Here is a 24189-nt window from a genome sequence, read left to right as displayed (position 1 = left end):
TGACTTACTGTGAAATAGTGGTTTTGTGTGAGTTAAATGGTAATAGGAAAACAATGTGCATTAAGGGATATGATTAAGTAACAGAAACTTACGCTAAGCGTCAGATCCCAATTGTTTAGAACAGACTTCAACTGAGAAAACTTTTCTAATACACAACTCCTAATAGTATGCTGTACGATACTAAAATTAAGTCTAATTTATGAAAGCAATTCTGGACAACAAAGCATATGACTTGGTAATTCCAAGATGGTGAGTCATGATGAAAAAAAGAGAAGACGTGGAGCCCTGTGTCCACCAAAGAAACCAATTACTTTTTTAAAATATATTAAGTGACATTATGAGGATGACATCATGATCAAATCAGCTTTTCATACAAGATAAATTTCTTTTTTGAAACCTGGACTGTCTGCACCAAGCATGTACAGAATTTTGTGTACACGAGGTATTGATTTCTGCAACAGCCAGTTAGTGAATTATCTTGCAGATTTCACATGTTTTTCTTAATCAGAGGCATGATCTACAATAGCCAAGGGGTGAAAACAGACAATACCAGAAATTAGATGGAAAGGGATGAGGGTGGCCACAACCATATGCCAAGGAGAAGACAAGGTTGTCAGCTGAGGAACAAACAGAGTATGAGCAGTTCTGTTGATATTAATGTGACATCAAATGCTATTAGTCAAATTTTCTACATTATTAGTCACATTCACAATGCAGGAGCCTCTAGTGTATTCAATCAGATCTAAAACCAGCAACAAAAAATATAATATTCACAAACTCACAACTTCAACAATTTTGGATCATGGTAAACTATTCACAAACCAGGGCAATAACTGGTCAACAGAGTCATAATATTCAATGCACAAAAATTACCAGTCCATTGTACAAGGGTGTATTGCGATAAGATTGGCCTTTTAATTAGGCAAATGAATAAATTAATCTAAATGTTTTATAATGACCCAATAATTTTTACTCTTTTAATGTATTTACCTAAAATAATACTACTGTATGAAAATAATAGTTTCATTATCAAATGTTCTACAGAGTTTAGTTGCATTGCTTTTTTTAGTTATAATCACTTCTCATTTTCTGTTGCTGTAGAATCGAAACTAACTGTAAAACTGTGTTACACAACAATAATCTGACAGTGCACCACGTAGCAAAAGCCACACCCACTGAAAGCATAAAAACAAGTTTTTCCCCATCAAGCACAACACAAAAATCTAAGCCATACAGGTGCTGGAAATAGCTTGCCTGCAACATTAACACTGGTGAGTACAATGAATTTGTCAAAATATTTTTTACTATGCAAAGAGGAAATCTTCTTTAATATATTCAAATTTTTTGTTGTATTGTATGTTGTATGCTGCAAATTGTAATACAACCAAGAATAGGAAGAGAATGCATAAAGGAAGACAGTTTTTTTAAGCAAAGCCATCGATTCATTCTATTCCTGCATCAGTGAAAACAATGTGAAGCTTTTGATTATTAAAGAAACAGTCCTCTTTTTAGACTTAGAACTTGGATGCAGTTTTACTATTACCAGGTCATGTATATTTGTAATTACTTGATATAAAACAACATCAACTCTTGAGCATGAGGAGAAACCTACAACTAAAATATAAACTGTATAAAGTTCAGTGAGCCAGATTAATGAAATCAAGGTTTTCTTTTGTTATTCAGCACTTCATGTTTTAAAGAGTTTTAAAATTGTGTAGTAAACATTTATTGCATACTGTTTGAATTTGTAGAGATTTTTATACAAGCGATGAAGCAATTTATTAAAAAAACAATATCTATATTGTACAGTGACATTGAATCTTATATATAATCTTATATATAAATATATAAATCTTATACACAGACACACGCACGCACGCATGCACCACACACACACCTACACAAACACACACACACATATATATATATATATATATAGCTAATATTATGGTTTCACCAACAGACAACTATGGCTTAATTACTGACGACAGTGACATTAATCCATGATTTAAGCTGAACATGGTAAGTACATGTAGATATAGTGATATAGGAATTAAAATATACAAAATAATTGCTGGTCTATTATTTGTCCTGCAGTCATCAAGTAAAATGGATTGCCACCCAACAGATTTGGGTAAGTAAGATAAGGTAAACACACAAAAAATAAAAGCTAACAAAAAAATCCAGTCAATTATGGTAGGAAAGACATATAAATGTGTGTTTTAGATTTTGATTGCAACTGTGTATTGCAGTGAATTATAAGAGAATATGTTTTTGTTACGTTTTTAGATGAGTACTCATTTTATATGCTGTAGTAAAACTATTTGTTACTAATTGCTGTCAAGATATTTATTCTAAGTTGATTTAAGAATTTGCATAAAAATTGTTCAGCCTATACTTTTGTGTTTTGTAATTACTATGAATTAGATAACAACTAACAGAAGATAAGCATTGTTCAAAAGAAATATTAATTTTAACACTTGATTTAAACACTTTTATCCGGCAGAGTGGCAGAAACTGCCTTTCACCTCCTGGACTGAATCTCATGTGAGCTCATGGCTGAAATCCATTGGAATAAAAGAAAATTACATACTGAAGCTGAATGAAGAAGAAGTGACTGGATCAGTTCTCACCACTCTACAGAGGGATTATCTCAGCAAAACTATTGGAATGAAAAGTGGTCAAATTGATCATTTGCTCAAGAAAAGAGATGATCTGTTAAAGACAGAACATATCAAAGCAAATGCAAAAACTGACACAAGTAGCAATACAAAACATGACAAAAAAGAAAATGTTTTTGTGTCAGAAGGAACAACTGACAGGAAAGTGCAAGACAATGGCACTAATGCATGCAATGACATTGTAAAGTCTGGAGTGGGTTCCTGTGAGTATCGAAAATTTGACCAGCGTCCAATAAACTTCAGATATGTGAAGCACAATTTGCTTCCCCCAGAGACGGGACCTGAAAACATGATTGTTCCATGTCATGAATATAAGTCACTAGAAACTGCACACAAACTGGACTCAAAAAGATTTAAAACAAAAGTGGCAAATGAAGTCCTCAGATTTGCATGTGCCTGTATGAATATGAGAGTCAATGGAACAATTCACTTAGGCATAATGGATAAAGTCAAATCCACTCACAGGCATGGTGAAATCATAGGAATACCAGTCCAAAGTCAAGAAGATTTTGTGGATGCATTAGATTACATTGAAAAATGCTTTAAAGGCTCAAATCACCAAATTGATGCTAGGAAATGTATCAGGAATCCCTGCTTCATTGAGGTCCTTGATAAGGAAAATGCTGAGAAAACATGGATTGTTGAATATGACATTGTCCCAAAAGCCAGCATTGTTAAAGATAAACTATACTCTGTTGGTGTCCCAAAGTTCCCTGAGAAAGATGGCAAAGTGAAATATGAAGAGCAAAGCCCATATCACAGGGTCGGGGCCAACACACTACGGATATCTGATGACGAACTAATTCGTTTTATTCAAGATCTGAGAGAGAAGGACCAACAAAGGGAGGAGGCCGAGTCCTCAGCCAACCAATCACCTCTGGAATTCAGAGAAGACCAAAAGAGAAAGCTGTCCATCCTTCTGACCGGAGGGAAAACACACATGGACAATTCTCTCTTTTACATAGTTGTCGCAAATAAAATACAGCCAGAAGATCTTGACAACATAACCTTCTTGGTTAACATGAAAGTTTTTTGTGTGTTTGACTTTGACCCTGATTCTGAAACGTCTGGCCTTTATGGTAAATACAAGGAGCAGAAAGCTGTAACCCCACATTTCCTCAATGACTATGAAAACAACAAAAGACTGGAAAATGCTGATCTTATTGCTTCTTTAAAGCTCTTTGATCGAGTTAGTTGGATCTATTGCAATGGCCGAAACAACTTCCCTGGCAACAATGTTCCCAGTGATGAAGAAACTTGGATCAAAACAAGGAAAAAAAAGATGAAAAAAGCTGTGTCCCTAATTTGCAATGAAATTCTCCCCAGGCATTCATTCGTTGTTCTCTTTTTACTCATGTCTGATGTTGAACAGCCTCTTGTTGAGACTTTTCATGAGTTTTATGCAGAAATGAATGGACATGATTGTTTAGTTGTCATTGCAGAGTCAAAGGAAAACTATAGAAAATGGTCAAGTCTTGCTCAGATTTCTTGTCCCATTTCTGAACTCAAAGAAATCAGCATTGTTGACATGCCACTGAGTCATGTGGATGCAACAGTTCAAAGCATTCAGCTATCAAAGAACCAACCAGAAAGGAAACTACCAGTCTCAAATCGGGGTTTGTGTTTCTTAAAGTCTGTTGATGAGGCTATGCTAGACTCGTTGGAGATCATCAGCGTTGACCAGTGTGATGACACAAACCTAGAAATCATGAGTGATGAAGAAATCAAAGAAACTGAACTCTACTTCTACCGTGGAGGAAAAATTAACTGGATTAACTTTTGGCTTGCTGAAAAGCGGAAATGTGGAAACATCATTGAACGGGATGCCTACAAAGAGACAAGCACAATCCTGGATGATGTGATCCATCGTCACAAAGCTGCACGTCCCATTGAAAGCGTGAACATATATCATCATCCTGGCAGTGGGGGAAGCACTGTGGCACGACAGATGCTCTGGAGTAGAAGGACAATACTACGATCTGCAGTTGTGAAACAGTCAAAAGAAGCCACTACTGTTTGTGAGCATGCAGTGAAACTGAGGGAACACGATGAGAATGATAAAAACAACTGTCTTCCTGTGCTTCTCCTACTGGAGGACCAAAATCCAGATTACATTGATGATCTTCGACGAATTCTTGGAAATGTCGTTGCAATCAAAAAGATAAATCCCTCAATGTTGTGCTTCATCCTGCTCATCTGCAACAGATCAAATGATCCAGAAAGAATGTGCAGGGCATCACCATCTCAAACAGTAGCGGTCACCCACAAACTGTCAGATCGGGAAAAATCTTTGTTCCTGAAAAAAAGTGAGGAACTCAAATATCAATTTGAAGACTTGGACTTCAAATTCATCCTCACCTTTGTTCTTATGAGCAATGAGTTCCAACCAAGCTACATAAAGGATTTTGTTAAAAATCTTTTAGATAAGATCGATCATACATCGCTGACCACTCGCCTCATCAGATTTGTGGCTTTACTAAATTGTTATGTAAAGGATTCCTACATATCTGTTTCTCACTGCGAGGCATATCTGGGCATTGGTCTGCATGTGGTTGGAACTCGGTACCATGCTTTTGTTGATCATCTCAGTGATGAGGCCAAATTAATTTTCATCCATCTTACAGACAGTTCAACACACATCCAGTCAATCCGTATCATTCATCTGCTTGTGGCCAAAGAAATCCTGAGCCAGCTCTCTGTCAATATGCCTCAAAGCTCTATTGCCACAGAGCTCATCAAAGATGATGTACTCATCAATCACAGGTTTGACAGAGACCAATTCCTTAAGGTTATAAGAGCTCTCTTCATTAGACGCAATAAAAAAAGCAGAGGTGACCCAAAGGACACAACTTTTTCTCCACTAATTGAGGAAGTCCAAACTGAGGAAGGTGGTGTTCAGAAAGCTGTTGACTTGATGAAAGCTGCATTCATAGCTTTGGGAAAAGATGCTTATGTGGCGCAACAACTTGCCCGGCTGCTTTACACCAATAAGAGATTTGAGGAGGCTCTTAAGTGGGCACAGGAAGCAAAATCATTGTCTCCTCATGACACATTCATCCTTGACACACTGGGTCAAGTGTACAAGTGGTGGTTTTACCATTTGTATGACACCCTTGAAGAAAAAGAGCCTTCCCCAGAAAGGGCCGTTGAAATCATAAGCATTGCCCTCAAAGGAATATCTGCTTTTCGAGCCTCTGAAAAAACACCAAAAAAAGAGACAGTCAACCTAAACAGTTCATACTATGGGGAAGTGGATGTTGGCTGCAGGCTGCTTAAGTTCTTGTCAGCAATTGATGTTTTTTCAAAAACAACTGGATATTCAGAGCTGATGAACTACCTACTAACAGACTACATACCAGAAGAGGTCAAAATACCCTGGCAGGAATTTCATCAGCAGCTGAAAGGGTTGGAAAAGAGCTTGAGACAGGCTCTGGAATGCATTTCTGAAGATCTGAGCTACTTTCAGACTGCCATTAGTGAGGAAGATGAGGAACTTGATGCAAGAGATCCAGAGCAGGTTTATAATCCAAGAGAATGGTTGACAAGGAAAAGTGCTGTTTATGCTGGATTTTTCTGTGTTATACAAGAGGAGATGAATCAAGCAGCTGAAAATCTGAGCACTGATATAAGAAATCCTGGAAACGTACTCTCACCTTTCCAAAGACAGATGAGAACCTACAAGCTTGGAGGAGGAAATATTACATCTATCCTCTCATTACTTTATGACAAGAAGCCACAGAGGGCAGGAAAAAAAATTGAGGAGATTATGGACATGTACCCAGAAAACCTGACATGGAAGGATCTTGATGAAACGGAGCTCACTAATGTCATTTTTTGCCAGATAGCTCTTAACTGTATCCTACCTGGATCCTCAAAGCTCTTATCCCTCAAGCAATTACAAGATCTCAGCAAAGGATTTAAGGCAAAAGGAAAATACATGTCATCAGCAAGTGCCCTCTTTCTTCTCTCTCTCCTGTTTTGGCCTGAAAACAGTAAAGAAGTGAGTTCTGCTGATGCTCAGATCCTTCTGTTGGCCATTGATGCTCTTCAGAGACTATGTGAACAAAAGACTCAACACATGTCTCAGAGAAAAAGTAGGATTGTCACACACTTCTTCCTGGCAAAGGCAAGAGGTCTAAACAAGATTGTCCATAGAAGTGCTATCGAAAAACAGATCAAAGGAACGCTGAGTGAGAGAAAACTAAAATGGCTCGGAGGGGAAGTGTGGAAAACCCAGGAAGTTGTGCAACAACTGAAAAGGATTGAAGGGTGGACAGAGAATGAAAACTTATATGTCCAGTGTGGACATAAAGACAGCAAAATAAGAGTCGTTCCTCGATATTCTGGCTCCTTGCCCCATGGAAATGAAAAGGTCACTTTCTACTTAGGCTTTTCATTTGATGGTGTAGTTGCTTGTGACATTCAGATGATGAAGTAATATTAACTCTGAAAATATCTTATCTTAAATTATCTTTATCTGGAAAACAGATGAGCTGCACCAAGAAGGTGCAGCAACATTAAAGTCATTTATTCTCATTTGCTGACTAAATTGAATGTGAGCAGCAAACATAGACAAGTTAAACTGAGCAGTCATATTTCGTAAGACTTTATTTTAAAATTCACCTTTGTAATATGGTAACAAATCAATGAATCCAAGGATGTTGATATTTTCTGAAATATGTTTAGTTTTCTTGTAATAACAAATGTTATTGTGTTTTTAAAAGATAGTTTGTCATCATTTGTGAATGTATGTTTTTTATTAAGTTGTGCTAAGGTTGTCATATCTAAAACACTGAATTGTTTATATTGTTGTTACTTATGTCAATGCTATGTTTTCATTACAGGACCTCTAAATGTTGAATGCAATCAATGGGACGTAGGATGAATCAAATAATTTCTGTCAGTGAGGTCTTCTTTGCTTCACTAAAGATGATGTTTCAAATAAAAATATACTCAGAAAGTAACAGCTGCTTGATACTGGAGCGTGGTTTGTATTTCAATTTGTTTTGTTCCCAATCTCCTTGCCCCAAGATGTCATGGTTTTATCTGGGTTATACTGAGACAGAGTCTCAGAGGGAAGAGAAAACCGTGGTTTTGTCTTGATGTATCTAGTAATCCAGATGTTTAACAACTATATTACACTCAGCTAGAACTATCTACATAGCATTAGTTTTAATGTAGACTGTAGAAAAAGGAAAACATTTGAGATGTTCATTTATCAAGTATAATGAAAGCACAAAAAACATTACAAATGTTTGAACTGACAATTTATAAAGGTCCTTTAAAAGGCCACTAGTCAACACCAAAGCCCATTAAAAAACAAGAATGAATATATTATTTTATTTAGAACTAAACAGTTTCTTTTAAAATGAACAAAAAAAAAGTTTCTGGCAGCCCTAACCCAACAGCCACAGTGACATCAGTCCAACAACAATGTGTGTTTCACAGTGTAGGCCAGAGCAGGATCATATTTACAAAATTGGCCATCACATGATGAGTAATGATCACCATGTGATGATCATTACTCAGATGAGTAATGATCATGTGATGCCAGCAACATCATGTTCAGGGTCAGTTTTTGTGTGCTTAACAACACATAGCTCTTCAGTTTGGTGCGTTGATGTCCCCTACAAAGCTCTGTTGTACAACCAATACAAAGTAGTAAAATACAATACTGCATCCACTACAAGCAGCCAGAGAAATCAGAGACCAGATGAATGCATAAACCTATTTTAAAAAGAACCACAACAGGAGTACCATCTGAAAAAAATCAAAAGAATGGCCTCATGGGGGCCACCATGACACATCAAAACAATAACTAAATGTCAGAAGTTTTACTAAACTAATGTTATAGTACTGATCGATCTTTAACAACAGGAGAGTGAAATAGCTGGGCTGAGTGCAGGACATTACAGGTGAGTTGTCGTAAAAAATTAAAAATGAACTTATCATAAATTAATTGATAAAAGTCACTCACTGAGGCTTGTTCTCTGTGCTCTCCAGTACCAATCTAAAAAAACACATTAGTTTATTAAAAAAAAGGTTTCTTCAATATAAAAACTTTTTGAAAGGCAAAACTAAGAATAATGAACTATGGTTAATTAAACAGCAAACTCACCACAGTTAAGGTTTTGTTTGTCTCCATCTGCTGGTGAACTTGTGGAATTTACTTACTGTCATTTTTAATGAACAAATCTAATATGTACTCCATCTGCTTGCATTTTATCAGAAAATGGCCACTTACACGGCCTATGGGAAAACAAAAAACAACCCCAAGACAGTCCAGCACATTATGACCAACACAGTGGTCATTATCTGCTGTAGCGTGTGTTGTAGCTGATAACAAATATCACATAATTAGTGCTACAGTTGGTTTTTCAATAGGGAATGGTAGCATCACATTGGAGCAGAGAAGAAAAGTTCTTGATGGTTGGGAAATTATTTAAAATCTAAATCTGGCAGTAGTAACTTTGGGTCTAACTTTAAAACCCCCTAACTATACCGTTGAATAAGTTCTTATTTCACTTACCATGTTGATCAGCACTTCAGCTGAACATTTTTAAAGTGTACTAATCATCTTTACACTGAGACACTAAAATATTGACGCTCATTCACTGAGTGAACACACAAGAGCCCGGAACCTTTGTGACAGACCTTAATTTTCATCGGACATATTTTTGAAAGTACATGTTGGATCCAGGCAGGAAAACTGGCTCATCCTTTAGGTTTTTTCCTTTCTTTTTACAATTAACCTCAAATTCAGACATATTTGAACCCAATCAACAACAAAGCAACAGTGAACATTGAAACACGTCCTTCTATTGGCCTGTTTCCTCCGGTGCTAGCTTCCTCCGTGTAGCAGCAGGATGTTTTCTTCCCAGACTTCGTCTTTCCAGGATTCAATCGACGTGGAGGAGAGAGATGAATTTGACAGCGAAGATATTGCTGGATACAGCCAGAAAATTCAGCTGAACTGCTACTACACCATCTATCTTTATCAGGGCACCAGGTAATGCTTAATTTATGTTATTGCAGATGCTACTTTGAACCAATCTGTCGCTGTTGATTGTTCATATTGTAGTTTACTGTGCTTTCCACCTTAATAAAACCAGGATTTATTGCTGTGCAGCAGTCCTCTTTGTGCACGTAAAGGCTCAATCATAAAATCTAAGCAGGTGATGAGTAAACTGTTGGTCGTCTTAGATCTGAGGCCTGTGGAGAAAATGTGGCGTGGAACCAGAGACGTGCAGACTCCACAACAAGTCACGATGACTTTAGGTAACACAGGAGCCATCCGTCCACCGTCTCGCTTTCTCAGTGGCTGTCACTGTTTTTACTTTGGGCTTTCACTGGATATCCAGCCAGCATGGACTCATCGTGGCTGACTTCACTCATGATTTTGTTCTGATTTCTCATCAGTGTGTTGCTGAGTTACACTGCTTCCTCATCTGAACAGTGTCCTCACTCCAGAGTGTGTTCAGGGATGATAACCCTGATTATCTGGGATTATTTGTGAACACCTCGCATTTCTTTTCTTCATTGATTTGAGTGGCTTCCAAATTCTTCATCGTCTTTCCTGATGGCTTGAATCTTAACCACCTCTTTTCTGATTGTTCTTTTAATTTCTTTTTGTCCACAGCTTGACACTAATTGACAGCAGCCTTCCATCAGAAGCAGAACCGGAGCTGCGGATCTATATTTCAAGGAGGCTGAGTAAAGGAGCTCTTCTTGGAGGCATGGGTAACATTGCCACTGTGGAGCTCAGGTATTTTTTCACCAAACCATCAAAGTTAACTAAAAATGTATTCGTACACTTTGGTTACTTTTTTTTTTTGTGTGTCATTAAAACCACAAGCTTTATTGTTAGTTATTGAGACTTTATGTGACAGAACAACACAAACCTTTGAAATTTGACAGCTATTATTCTGGGTTTTCATATTTTTTGCAATTAAGATTTTTGAAAACTGTAGCTTGCATTCGTTTTCAGATGTACTTTCTAAAACTACATTTCGCCTCAATTAAAATTGATAGGTATTTTTGTGTCTCAACCAGCTTTGAATAAAAGTTTAAAGAGATTTGAAAATGTTTGCAAGGTACTCTAAATATAGTCACTCAAAGATTTGTAATTAAAATCCCTGTGATTGGGCTGTGAGAGAAATCTGAGCTCACCAATGATAAAAAGCTGCAACACTGAAGAAGTTGTAGGAAACGTTTCACAGGAGAGAGAAGTTGTTTCTTAAATTTTTTTTGCGTTGCATAGATAATTAGCATAAATAAAATCTAAAAGCACATAATTTCATAGAAATCTTCCCAACTTTAAACATTTCCATGCCATGAATGGACAGCAGTTTATTTCAAGTTTTAATTTTAATACTAGTTTTGCTATGGATTAATTGTGTTATTTTTTGTTTCAGCAAAGGGCAGACAGAGATTTTATGCTCTGATACTCCTAAATAAAATTCAGCACAACCAATTGCCTTCCCAGGTCACATAATTAGTCAATGGAGCCCAACTGTGTGTAAATAAAACAACACACTCCACAGATCTGACATCTTTATGGAAAAGTGGCAAGAAGAAAGCCTTTGCTGAAAGGAAAACATAAGTTTCATTTACAATTTGTCCCAAACCATGCAGGAGACACCGTAAACAGTTGGTCAGATTATTTTTTTTAATTAATGTCCTTTTTCTCTGCAGTCTTCCAGAGCAGGCAATCGGCTGCTACTGCTGTCTCCTGGAGCAGGAAAGGTCTCCAGAACAGCCGGACGCTGATGGAAACGGATATGTCATCTGCTTCATGGGGGGCTCCGAAAAGGGTCTGAACTTATATCCTTGTTCCTTTCATGGAATAAGCAAAAGTTACAACAAAGCCTCAACATTGTAATGTATTCATATAATCCAATTCCTTTCTTAAATTCTTTGACTTTAAACTACATTTAGATTAGAGCTTGATAAATATGTCCAAGGCCTACACAGCAGCCTTCAAACTCCAGAGGTGGGAAGATGTGACAAAATGAAGTTTTCTAGTCGCATTTCAAGGCTGTTGCTTTTAAACATCTTACCATGTGTTTGTTGTAGCTGCAGAACCTTGAGACAGAAGTCCGTCCCTACCTGGGCCGCTGGTACGAGGAGTCGGTGATGCACATTTATCGAGTGGTGCAGCTGGTCCAGAGCAACATCAGCTTCCTGCTGCATGCTGTGAGTCGTCTCTTCTAACCGTCTGAGTGTATGAAATTAGGTGATCAAATTAAACAGCATGGAGGCTCTAATGCTCATATTTGGAATTACTGTATTCTGGAATTAGATGGGAAAACATCCCAGAATTTCCTTTAATTATATATAATCTTGTTTTTTCATCAGTTCAGGATTATTAGCTTTCTCCTCTACATCAGAAAGGTTACATAAAGTGGCATATGGTGGTGGCTGTCGACATTTTATTATGGTTTTGATTTTTTATTTCTACTTTTAAGAGTACAAAACATCTGCTGATATCTTCCTATCAGTTCAGTAACCAAATCACGTATTTTGACTTCCCTTTAAGTCCCTTTGTTGGAGTCGACCTTTTACCACCAAATGGCATGGTATTTTTGAAAGTACCTAATAGACTGGTAGAGTGGGAGTTGATTTAAGTTTTGACCTCTGTAAAACAGTAAAACTGATTATGTATAAAGAAGTGAGACTTCCAGCTTCTTCTATTCACTGATGCTTTTGAGAACATATAAGGGAAGCTATGCTGATGACTCAATTTTTAGAAAAAATAAAATGTTGATAAACACCCTATCATAGTACCAATGCTGGTCAGAACAGGGAGAGAAATTATAACCGTCACTGCATTATCATAAAAACCTTCATTTTATGCATTCACATTCCAGCATGACCAACTAAGAAGACCAACTTTCTTATTAATGAATCGTGGTGTTATGGCCGAGTTTGATACCATCGCTTTTCTGCACCTCTTGGTTCTGTTGTGGGTTGCCTTAAGGGCACTCTTTGTTCCTCCATGCTCTTCTTTTTTCTTTTTTTTCTTTTTTCTTTTTTACTTGTATCTCAATTTTGAGCTCGCAAGTTACTATAATGAGAGATGCTTTTCTTTTCCTGTTTATGCCTGATGCAGGATTCAGAGCCTGAATTCATTACCTGAGGCTTCAGATATTTTTCAGGTCTTAGAAAGTCGACTCTTACTGCATGTCGAAGCTCCTGTAATGCATGTAGTGTTTTATCTAACTGCCATGAGTGTCACTTTGCAAGATATTTTAGTTACCTGTGACTTGAGCTCAGGTTCATCATAAAAAACTGAAGTCTTGTTCCTCTTTTATTCATGGAGCTCTGGTGTTTACATTACTAAACCAATTATTTATTATGTGGACAGATGTCCCTCTAGCTGCCGTATCCTTTAAATTTCCCTTTCTTTTTTATTTAACTATGTACATTTATTTATTTTTCTTCATTCTATTTTTATTTAAGTTCAGGTCTTTGCGTAGCTCGCAAATCCTGCCTGAACTGCTGGTTTAAATGTACATTTACCACAATCCCCTGAAGTAGCTCCAGTGCTTCTCTGCAAGACACGATGTTTTCCAGAACAACACACTCCAGCCGCCAAACTTCTCTTCCTGCAGGCTCTCAGTCACACACACGTGGAGGTCACCAATGCGGACGAGAGGACAAAGGCCGACGTGTCCAGGTGGCGCGACGTTTTTTTTTCCAGCCCTCACTGTAAAACTGCCACGTGTGTAAATGCCTGTGCAGCGTGTAACGGGTCTCTGTGTGTGTCAGGTTCATTAAAGCAGCCAGTTTGCAGGGCCTGTCTCAGCAGGACACCACCACTGCCTCTCTGTGCAAAGCCATGTCGGAGGACACACAGTCTGATGTGGTTATCGACTGCTCCTCCAGCCCGCCCACGCTCTCTAACACCGGTGAGACATGTTTCAGGAACGCATGCAGACGCCTGTTATAACCACTGACCACAGGCGTGTTTGCTTGCCCATGTTTTGCTCAGAGATTTGGTTTGCAAGAGGTGTCATCTGCACAGGCACACATAGCTCAGACTGTTTAAGGCCCACAATGGCGATGTATTTATAGTAGACATGCATATGTCCAAAATCTCTTTTTCAGAATAAATTAATCACCAAAAAAAATAAAAAAAATCCAGCCTATGCAGGTTCTCTTCCAAACATGCAGTGTGGACAGGATCAAATGCATTTCTGGTAATTAAAACACTAAATCTCTCTGTGAGCCTCATCAGATGTTTTCTGTCCTCAGTCAGTAACCGTTTCTGCGACGGCTGGATTCAGGCCTTTCTAAACGCTGCAGAGCGCTGCAACCCCTTCCTGCTCCGACAGATTCTGGAGAACTTCAAGCTGAAGGTGAGAGCGTTTTCTAAATCCTCTGCTCTGCAGCATCCTGCTGAATGTAAGTTGTTAGATATTCTTGTCATTGTGCAGTTCCTTGTAAAAGCATTCACATCTCTGGAACTTATTCACATTTTAGTATTAACTTCAATATATTTTCTTAGGATTTTATGGACAGTAGAAACTGGTCCATGATCGCAAAGTGAAAAAAAAATGGTTCATGTGAAAAGAAAATGGTCCATGTGCAGCAAACATGAGACCAACATCAGACATTATGGGTTCCAATTCAAACATTGTGTGATGTAAGCACAACGCCTTCATCTCACAGCAGGACAGCGACCTAAACAATAAGCAACAATGAAATGGCTTGGATCAAAGCAGATTCATGTCTCAGAATGGCCTAGTCAAAGTCCAGACCTAAATTCAGATTTTCTGTTAATAGGTGACAGAAACATGACAAAGATATTTTTTAAAAGAGTAAGGTGGGCTTATTAAAATAAATGTTTAATACCTGCTTAAAGGTTGTTATTTCCAAAAGGTGCTTTTAATCTGGACGTATATTCTAATTTATTGCATATGACTGTATAAGATAAAGTCCCAAAACACTCATACAAAATGTGAATAAGTTCAAGTCGGATGAATACGTTTGGACAGCACTGCATGATTAACTTCACTCAGTTTGCTGAAAATGCAGCATCACCTCAGATTATTTATGTTTTAAAAAAAAAAAGCAAGCTGCTTTGTGAAACAGTAGATCGGGGCTTTCAGTTCCTCCTCTTCATAACTTCTGTTATTACTTCCCATCAGCGTCGATAGTTTCCTGCTTTGTTTTGATTTCTTTCTTTATTTTTTTCTCTCTCTCCCGCTCGTTACTTCCTCTGTTTGAACCACCTCCGCCGCTCCGCAGGCCATCCAGGACATGAACAGCCTGAAGCGCTTCGTGCGTCAGGCCGAGATGAGTCACTACGCCCTGTTCCGCTGCTGCCAGTTCCTGCAGGGCTGCGGGAACGGAGACGTGCTGCTGCAGAACGCCCGGGCGGAGCACAGCGACCTGCCCGAAGCCTGCAACATCATCGCCGTCCTGGACGAATTCCTCGGCGAACAGGCTCAGGCCTGACCCACAGCTTCCACTGCATCCGAAAGCTCCACATTTACTCATTTTTGTAAAAAAAATAAAAAATGTGAGAAACGAGGCAGCAGATACGGTAAATAAAATTTATGAACTACGATGATGATGGTGCTACTTTCGCTGCAGGAGTTCGGATGATTAAGAAATTAGAAAAGGATGTAAAAATGAATTTTATAAGATGAAAAAAAATAGGATACAATCTTCAATGTAAATGTTGAGTGTGTGTATAAAGAAACAGAGAAATAAATATTACCAGTAGTTCTCACAGAGGCCACTAAAAAAACAAACATAAAAAGTTATGGTAACTGGGTTAAAATTATGTTTAGCAATATTTTATATCAAAATAGCTCTCTAAATTATTTAACTGATGTTTTCTTTTGAGAATGATGCACAAACCACTTTCGAGCGTTTTGTTACATAATCCACCCAGTACCTGCACTACCTTCACATATTGTGTTCATCTTTGTGCTGACGTCAACTTTTGTTTTTCAAACTGTGGGAATGCTTTGTTGTAATTCTGGTGTAACAGTCCTAAATACTGTCAAATGTGATTATTTCCAGGAGTTTATGGGAGTTAATGTAGGGAACTAGATATAGAACATGCATTAAAAAAACACAATGAAGTAGCTAATAGTAATAAGCTCAGAAGTTTCTTATTAAATATTGTCCAAAGTATGTAAGAGAGCAATATTATTGTTGTTGGTGTTTAATTTGAACTGTCGATGTGTGAACAGGTTGTTTTTGCTGCTGTTGAGAATAGTGTGACTGGCCCATGGTGCATCTGTGTGGATATTTCTGTACATGCAGTCTTCTGTTCTAAATATTTTTTGTGGTTCTCTCTAAGATGATTGAAATAAACACAGTTAAGTTGCACTGTGTGTGTGTGATGGTGGTGGCGTTAGTTTTAGAGCATGGGAGTATTTAAACAGATGATTGTTTTGATCGATTCAGCTGACATGTTGCATTGTTTTGATCTTGAACAGCACAAATCAGAAGCATATTAATTCATTAAAAAGGGGCTTAAATGACTTTTATGACAAAACACTGTTATTGCTTTCTAATGTCAGTACAGTCATAGGAGGATTAGGCATAATATTAACACTAACAGGTGAAGTGAGTTTTATCTCTTCATCATGAGAGTTTTGGGTGGGTGGATTATTTTGGTCAACAAGTTAACATTTCTCCTTAACGTTGATCCAAAGAATTGGGGAATATCACAATTACGTAGATGAAAAAGTGATGTTAACTAGAAAAAATGACATGATCTGTGGTGCTGTGGTGGCGCAGAGGTAGAACACAAACCACATATCAAGATCTTGGTCAATGTCGCTGCCGTCGCAGGTTTGGTTCCTGGCCTGATGATCTTTGCTGCGTGTCTTCCCCTTCTTTCATTACCCACTTTCCTGTCTTAACTACTCTCAAATAAAGGCGGCCTGAGCCAAAAACAGAAAAGCATTTCCTGCAAAAATGCAGTGTGAATGCCGTAAGCTGAATGTTTTTGAAGTCATCAGCAGAAGACTTGCAGAAAGCAAAGGCCTGCAAAATGCACATAGAAAAACTGTTGAAAAGGAGTGGAAACATTGAGCCAATGCAAAAATCCCAAAGAAAGACTGTAAGAAACTCGTGCAAAACACTGGGATTAAAGCTAAACTGTAACAACAGATTGTAAGGAAAAATAAGCTACGCAGCTAAAGCAAGCTTACATGCTAAAGATAGGATGAAGGCCATCAGTAACAAGTTGAGCAACAGGAAAAACAGCTTAGTGGTATAAATCATTAAAATGCTATGTTGATGTTCCATAAAAAAAAATGTGAAAAACTGTAAAAAATCAACTTCATATTTGAGAACGCTCCCTGGTTCTGGCCAAACCATTGTGAGGTCCAAACCTTAAACTCTTCCTCTGTTGAATCCCTCATTCATTTCCCAAACAATCCCAAACGTTAGTGCATATATTTACAAAATTTAAACAGTGACAAAATATCCGAGACAGATTATATGATTTAATTATGATGAAGTAAAATATTATCAGACATTGATTATCTGATTGTTTTATTCTTAGTTCCTCTCAAAGGTTCCCCTCTTCCATGTTTGTATGATTTCATTTGTTGTAAACAAATATAATATAATTTATCAATGTTAGAGTAATTAGTGATAAGCTTCTTTTTTACTCTTTTATTGACTGCATTCAACATTATCATTCATTTCTCAGTTTAGATGTTAATATTGTAATATATTTTCAGACAGATTCCTTTAATTTATGTGTACAAAGTGTCTGATTTAGGCTCCCCCTTCGGTTCAAACGGATCTTTAAAGATTTGAGACTCATAAAAAATAATTTATTTAAAGAGTGATAGGATTTTAATACATAAATATGATTAAGAAGGTAACCAGCTGCTGCAGTTTACCAATACACTGTTGATCACTTCTCTGCATAAGGCTGCATGTAGAGAAGCGTGAGTCGCACCACAGCTGGAGTAAAGTAAACCACGCGTGGGGTGTAAAGCTTAACAAACCGTCCTCCTTATCCCAGTCACTGAAAACATGAGAAAAGCTTTTCAATCTTCTTCAGGATGCCGCAAAAACAAACAAAAACACATCTGTGTTCCTGCCCAAACTTTTAACTGTAGCTGTAGTTTTAGGTATAAGAAAAATAAATACATGTTGGCTCTGGATGCGAAATATTAGAGGGGAAAGAAGTTATGACGTTATTAATGAATGCGAGGCCATGATGACATGGATTGTGATTAACTCACGTTTTCCTCAATATTATCTTCCACGTCATAAAGCTTTAAAGTCCATTTAGCTTTAAATCCAAGTGCTCAAATACACTGCTGTCAAGCAGGGCATATAAAATACAACCATAATGCATTCAATCTGTTTTTTTTTTTGTGTGTGTTTGCTTTGTTTCTTTTTGCAATTGCACTGCAAACATTCATACCGCGATTAGAATACAACATACTGCACAGCTCTAATTGTGATCCACAAGTTGGACGTAGAGTGGAATAAAAAAATAAAAAAAAAGAAAATTAAAAAAATAAAAAGTGCTCCCGGTTTGTTGCTTTCCTCTCTTCATATCCTCCAGTAGGTTCCCTCCTCCGGCTGCTCGTCTGCAAACAGCAGAAGTGAGAACGCGTTTGCAGACGCTGCACCTGTGGTTTCTCCATGCACTGACATGACACCGACAAAAGCCAGGCGATGAACGCTACCTTCAGGGTGATCGCTCTTTGTCCTCAGCAGATGTGCTGGGACGTCGTAGACCGCGTCTTTGCGTTCGGACACAGGGACGTCGTAGATTTCATCTTTGTGGTCAGAAGCGGGGACGTCATACACGCCGTCTGTGGGGTCTAAAAAAAAAAAAAAGTGACAAAAAAAAACAGTGTTATCGTTTTAACAAGCGAATGAAGCAGTTGATTGAAAGCAAGCCGCTGTTTGAAATCACCTTGGTAACCACTGGATGTCTTGTAAGACAAAGGGAAGTCGTACACAGAATCATGCGCTTGTGTTGGAGGGGCTTCACATGTACCTAGAGGTCAATAAATAAACTAAATGACAGCTTCACACATCTCCATCGTCGGTCGCGTCTATTTTAAAACACGTTTTTTACTTTTTCTGGCAGGTAAGACGTCATAGAGGACATCCTGTCTTTGCTCTTCATCGCTCATCTCGGGGGGCTCATCGGGGGGCTCGATGGAGGTGAGGGGTCTTCGCAGGTTCTGGTACGTTGCGTCGTCCTCGTCCTCGTCCTCGGGCGGGCAGATGGACGAAGTGAAGCCCTCGGTCTCTGAGTAGATGTGCTCTGAGGAGGCGGAGAGAGGGCGAGTCGGCTGCACCTCCCTCACGCCGTCGCTGCACAGGGAGATGATGGACATGTTGCTGCTTAGACTCCCTCGCTGATCGAACATCTCCAGGCTGAGGAGGACAGAGGAGAAAAAGAAAACAAGGCTCAGAGTTGGCATCATCAATCACGTCGCTTTGGAGAAGTTTTCACACACCTCGGAAAGTTTCAGACTTTGTTAAGTTACTATAAAAAGTCCCAACGCCTGAATATTTACTAATGCACAGTTTTAGCTTTCCACCGCACATGGTGTTTTGCATGTAGGCCAGAACGTTTAATTTTGGTCTCTCTTCAGACATGAAGCTGCTTCTTTCACCTTTGCACCGTGTCTCCTACAAGGCTTGAATCTGCGTGTAAGACTTTACCGAGGCTTTTTCTTTAGAAATGTCTTTCTTCTAAAGAGGCCAGATTTTTTACTTGTAAAAATGTAGAGAAACGTGAATCATTTTCCTTCCCCTTCATGCATTGCGTTGTGTCGCCCTGCCACACAGTAAACCCCCCAGTAAAATACAGAGACGTTTATGGGATGCGAATATATTTCTACTGTAAATAATCTACAGCACCGGACTTACTCTGGGTCTCTAGAGTCCGAAAGTCCAGAAGAGGAGAGCTGCATTGCCTGCCAAAGGTGTCCAACCCACTCTTTTCTGAGGGCGGCCGTCTCTGCTGCCTTCACAAACACGCAAATAAATCCACATCAACCAAAAGGCTGGTTTCAGATTTGCCAATGTCAGCTTTCAAAATGAAACACGGCCACTCAAATCACAGCAGCGGCTCACCAACATCTTTTTCTTTCCATTGGTCATGATGATTTCAAATAGAAAGTGCTTCTTGTCGGTTCTCTGGACCTCTCGCACCGACTGGACCTGGGACAAGAAGTCAAAAGTTTGGTTATTAGTGACGTAAATAAATGCCAGGAAATCCAGGTTGCTGTGGGGGGGGGAAGGAGGGGGGGTGACAGTGCAGACAGGAGAGGAAGTACACAGACAACAACTGCACCACAGCGAGATGCACTTTGTAGAAGTAAAGGTTATGCTTTCGCATTTTACTTCAGTAAATATGAAAGTGGGCTAAAGGCTCTGAAAGCATATAACTGTCTCTGTTACAACACTGAAACCAGGGGCCTGTTCTGAGTGTGATGAGACAAAACAGAGGAAACCGCAAAAGGTACCAGACTAGCAAAAGAAGGGTCCAGCCATGGGCGGTCCTAGGCAGGGGCCAACAGGGGCCAGTGTCCCTGTTATAGCCCCCCTACTAAAGAGATAACACTAAACAAACTTCTTGTGATTATATGCGCTGTCACAGAGACCATTGCTTTTTGGTTATTTGGAAGAAGTTAATTTTTTACCGTCACAATTTTACTTTTGCAGTAAATTGAAAAAATAAAGCGTTGCACTTTTAGCTTCAGCCATATTGAGACAGGATGACTTTGGCTCACTTAGGATATTAAACGATGAAATATTGCCTTGTTTCTTTCTCTTTTTTGCAATTCTTTTACTTTGTGCCTCAACTAGCCTGGAACCGTTATCAGGCCCTGCCATTATTATTGTATGTATTGTATTGTATGGATGGATGGATGGATTTCATGAAACAAATTTGCATTTAAAATGTAGTTAATTTTTTTTGCTTTACTTTTTTTAACCATGCACGTTTATGCTAGCAGTAAATATTTGCACTGGGTTTCACGTTAAGCTTAGAAAGTTATTTTAGCTTGAGTGGGTCGTCAAGTATTTTTATTTTAGTGGTTGTTTTTCTTTTTCAACATTTACTAAAATTAGCATCTTTCTAGCGGACAGCTAAAAGTAGACAGATCAGCAGCAGGCCGGAGCTTCCTACCCAGAAGTCAGTAAAACTCATCAGCTTTAAAAAAAAACTGCGTTCGCTGCATCACCAAGCTCTGATCCCAACACTGAAGAACCGTGAATACAAATCGCAAAACATTTAGTGTGGCATTTCAAAAGCATCACACTAAATGTTTTGCCACACAACATCCACATACAGCGCACAGGAGAACCAACTACCTTTGAATTTGAACGCATAGAAATAACTTAATATGGAGTTTGTGTACTCCTCTTTCTGGCCTGCCATAGTCAGCCTTTTCACAGCTGAAAACAACTCAGAATACAGACAGTGGAGACAGGACTTTGTATAGACCAGATCAATACGGACAAAAACCAAGGAGCTCCTGATGGATTTCTGCAGGTGCAGACCCACCTCACTGACACAGACAGACATCCAGGGAACACACCTTTAGCTAGTGGAATCTCAAAAGTACCTAAGTTTTCACCTGAAGAATAAATTGGATTGAACTCATAATACTGACGCCCATTAAGGGTCAGAGCAGACCCCAACTGCTGAGGTCTGTTGGAGTTTTGGTCTTTCTTCACTTTGTGGTATCATCAACCATATTCTGTGCTGTTTTCTTATCTATAGCTGAGATGAAGCACCTCCCACCCCAAGCATGAAGCTGTTTTCATAGGTGCAGAAAGAAGCATCTCTACAGGACCTTTCGCCCAGCAGTTGCAAGACTTTATAACCTTATAAAGTAACTTTAACTTTATAACCACCACTGCTTCGAAACAAACTCAGTGTTTACACTCCTGTTGCTGTTTGCACAACTTAATTTCTTGTAAAGAGTCTGATGCGCGTGCTCATTTTGTACATTTTTTTCAAACAACCCTACTCAGTTTCACATTCCTTTAAACAGACTGTACTATTTTTAGTAATTGTACAGTATTGTTTTTCTTGTCTTGCTAATTTGTATTGTCTCTTATTCTTATTTTTCAGTATTTATATTGCCTTTGCTTTTTAAATGCAGGCTTCTATTTATTATTAATTTGCTGCTGGTACATCTAACTGACCACTTTTCAGATGTTGGATTGAACAACAATACACGGACTCTATTTACTAATTCTGGGAGTATGCTGGACTTCTGGAGTATATTTTTAACATTTATTTTCCTAAATTCACTTGAAAACCATGTATTTATCTTCCAAAACCCAATTACATGTCAATTTGTGTCGATCCAGTTTGCTGAAACCCAGCGACGCGATAAAATGTGGAAATGTTTATGAAAGCTTTTTTGAAAGTGCTTTAAATGCAGACAGTGCTCCATCAGCCCTCAAAAGTAATAGAAAATAAAAATCAAACAACTGCATACAAAATAGTTTGGATACTTTCTGAAGAAATATTTAGGAAATCGTTTTTTGAAAAGTCCCATGTGGTTTTTCTATTTTTGTCTCTAAACCTTCATCACTTAAACCAGACATGAACAAGTTTCACTTAGAGAAGTGAAAGCAAGCAGTATGTAGATTTATTCCTTCGAAAAATAACATGGCAGATTCTTTTAACTCATTAATTCATCTACTAAGATAAAATAGAAAGCCACTTTGTTGAATATTCACAAGTTCAGCTTCAGAAAATTAAACTGGATCATAAATGTGATTTTACTCTCCACAAATACAAATCAACACAAGTTCAAGCAAAAATATAAAAAGTTAATGACTTACTGTGTAAATGTAGTAATAGCCTCTTAAGTGCGACTGTGAATAGGAGAAATAATTAATAGGTTATATCATTTAGATTGAATCATTTATTTGACATATTCACAACCTGATGAAAGAGTGTGGTACTTACAGCGCTGCCATTTTTCTTGGTATAAAAAAACAAAGTAGTGTTTTGAAGCCTGAACCAGTAGGTCACCCATCTTATTTTCTATGTCCAACATGAGCAGAGCAACCAGTTAAACCACAGCTCAGATTTGTAAGAAGAATTCCCAGAAACACAACTCACCAAGTTGTCTTTTCTTTTTTGCAGAAACCCCTCAAACAGCAGCTTCGTGCCGTCGACAGACATTTCACCCCCTGACAGAAGGCAGCTTCACACTGTGGCCACCACTTCTTCTCATTACATTCACCTGGCTGTATGCTGTGACTTCCTCCTTCCTCGGGTTGAGAGTGTTTTCGTTCAGACTCATCACTCCCTCACTTCTCTATTCTCACCAACCAACGTCCTGCTTGGTTAGATTACATGTGTTTTTCACATGTGAGCCTTTGTCAATAAATTAGCTCAGCAGTTGTAAATCATACCTGCCTATCGCCGGCTGCAAACCAAGATTTATTGGCAGAATGTGCAAACAAGAACTATGCAAGAAGCTCGGCAATGTCACAAATCAGTTCAACGGGTAATGACTACTCTAGTCTCAGTATTATTAAACCCCTGCTGGGAGAGCAACATGTTGCTGTACATGACCTGCTGCAGTCATGATTCATAGCGTTCCTGAGGTGTTTTAGGCCTTCAAGTCGTTGATGTTCTTGATTTTCTGTGCTGCAGCCACTTTTTTCCAATCCTATGAGAGATTTTCAATGGAGCTCAAGTCAGAGAAGTTTGTTGGCCTCTCTTGTAACTTCCAAGACTTTTTCTGAAACCGAGCCTCGATGGACTTTGACATATGCTTATCGTCTGGAAAGTCAAATGACACTCCAGCTTCCGCGTCCTCACAGATAGCGTGACTTTTAGCGTGACATAATTTCCCATTGGAGGGATGCACAGTGGTGCAGTTGGTAACATTGTTGCCTTGCAGCAAGAATATCCTGGGTTCAATTCCCGGTCTTTCTGAGTGGAGTATGCATGTTCTCCCTGTGCATGTGTGGTTTCTCTCTGGGTACTCTGGCTTCCCACAGTCCAAAAACATGACTATCAGGTTAATTGCTCCCTCTAAATTATCCCTAGGCGAGTGTGTGTGTGTGTGTGTGTGTGTGCATGGTTGTTTGTCTCTGTGTTGCCCTGTGACAGACTGGTGACCTGTCCAGGGTGCAAAATGTCTTGCTGGAGATAGGCACCAGCACTCCTCCAAACCCCTTTAGGGACAAGGTTTTTCCAGAGGAAGCAAAGCAAGCCAAATTCTTTGTCCTTTTTCTTTCCTTCTCCAAACACAACACTGATCTGTCAGCTGAAAAGTTCCAATTTTAGTTTATATTACCCTCATTTTGGGGCTTGGGTCACTATGGAGTCAGTTTTTCTTGTGCTTTTGGGTCTCAAATGGTTTAAGACCTCAGACATGGAGCCTTGTGATGTTAAATGCACTACAGTTGAAAATGAAACTTTAGAGGATTGGTTTCCAAACTTGTAGATATGAAAGCCGAAACTGTCAAGTGTAAAATACTAGTAGACCAAAAAAAAAAAACACAAGTTGTGAGA

At 38.6% G+C, this 24189-nt stretch overlaps 3 protein-coding genes and 1 long non-coding RNA gene across 4 annotated transcripts; 3 read left to right on the top strand and 1 right to left on the bottom strand.

Annotated features, from left to right (window-relative positions):
- Window positions 1-1176: 1176 nt before the first annotated feature.
- LOC103469291 (sterile alpha motif domain-containing protein 9-like) lies at window positions 1177-7645 on the top strand. The gene is made up of 4 exons (XM_008416876.2): window positions 1177-1271; window positions 1964-2022; window positions 2098-2134; window positions 2507-7645. Exons 2-4 carry the CDS (start codon window positions 2020-2022, stop codon window positions 7117-7119), a joined length of 4653 nt encoding a protein of 1550 aa, XP_008415098.2. The 5' UTR covers window positions 1177-1271; window positions 1964-2019; the 3' UTR covers window positions 7120-7645.
- A 1514-nt stretch (window positions 7646-9159) lies between these two features.
- Window positions 9160-16028, top strand: c8h17orf75 (chromosome 8 C17orf75 homolog). The gene is made up of 10 exons (XM_008416877.3): window positions 9160-9690; window positions 9885-9959; window positions 10321-10446; window positions 11376-11504; window positions 11613-11673; window positions 11757-11876; window positions 13295-13359; window positions 13452-13591; window positions 13938-14041; window positions 14934-16028. Exons 1-10 carry the CDS (start codon window positions 9548-9550, stop codon window positions 15141-15143), a joined length of 1173 nt encoding a protein of 390 aa, XP_008415099.1. The 5' UTR covers window positions 9160-9547; the 3' UTR covers window positions 15144-16028.
- Window positions 16029-16401: 373 nt separating this feature from the next.
- On the bottom strand, window positions 16402-22949 carry LOC103469293 (uncharacterized). The gene is made up of 9 exons (XM_008416879.3): window positions 22783-22949; window positions 22627-22704; window positions 22500-22532; window positions 19770-19856; window positions 19563-19660; window positions 18760-19064; window positions 18595-18678; window positions 18362-18499; window positions 16402-18262 (listed from the first exon to the last, which is right to left on the bottom strand). The coding sequence occupies exons 1-9, from the start codon at window positions 22843-22845 to the stop codon at window positions 18225-18227; spliced, it is 924 nt and encodes a 307-aa protein (XP_008415101.2). The 5' UTR covers window positions 22846-22949; the 3' UTR covers window positions 16402-18224.
- Window positions 18596-23072, top strand: LOC145552533 (uncharacterized). The gene is made up of 3 exons (XR_014088610.1): window positions 18596-18684; window positions 18772-18848; window positions 22807-23072. It is a non-coding gene; the product is annotated as an uncharacterized LOC145552533 (long non-coding RNA).
- Window positions 23073-24189: the final 1117 nt, after the last annotated feature.

Source organism: Poecilia reticulata, chromosome 8 (genome assembly GCF_904066995.2).
Source record: "Poecilia reticulata chromosome 8, P_reticulata-male-v2, whole genome shotgun sequence".
Lineage (NCBI taxonomy): Eukaryota > Metazoa > Chordata > Actinopteri > Cyprinodontiformes > Poeciliidae > Poecilia > Poecilia reticulata.
Note: the sequence above shows the minus strand (reverse complement) of the source record. Positions and strands in the feature narration are given on the sequence as shown.

Coding starts and splice junctions, on each gene's coding strand:
- LOC103469291 (XM_008416876.2), top strand. Junction 2,135..2,506: donor TTGCCACCCAACAGATTTGG/GTAAGTAAGATA, acceptor TTTATCCGGCAG/AGTGGCAGAAACTGCCTTTC.
- c8h17orf75 (XM_008416877.3), top strand. CDS start 9,548: ATGTTTTCTTCCCAGACTTCGTCTTTCCAGGATTCAATCGACGTGGAG. Junction 11,674..11,756: donor GCAGCCTTCAAACTCCAGAG/GTGGGAAGATGT, acceptor TGTTTGTTGTAG/CTGCAGAACCTTGAGACAGA. Junction 13,592..13,937: donor GCCCACGCTCTCTAACACCG/GTGAGACATGTT, acceptor TTCTGTCCTCAG/TCAGTAACCGTTTCTGCGAC.
- LOC103469293 (XM_008416879.3), bottom strand. CDS start 22,845: ATGTCTGTCGACGGCACGAAGCTGCTGTTTGAGGGGTTTCTGCAAAAA. Junction 19,065..19,562: donor TCGGACTCTAGAGACCCAGA/GTAAGTCCGGTG, acceptor TGTCCTCCTCAG/CCTGGAGATGTTCGATCAGC. Junction 18,500..18,594: donor GACATCCAGTGGTTACCAAG/GTGATTTCAAAC, acceptor TTTTTTTTTTAG/ACCCCACAGACGGCGTGTAT.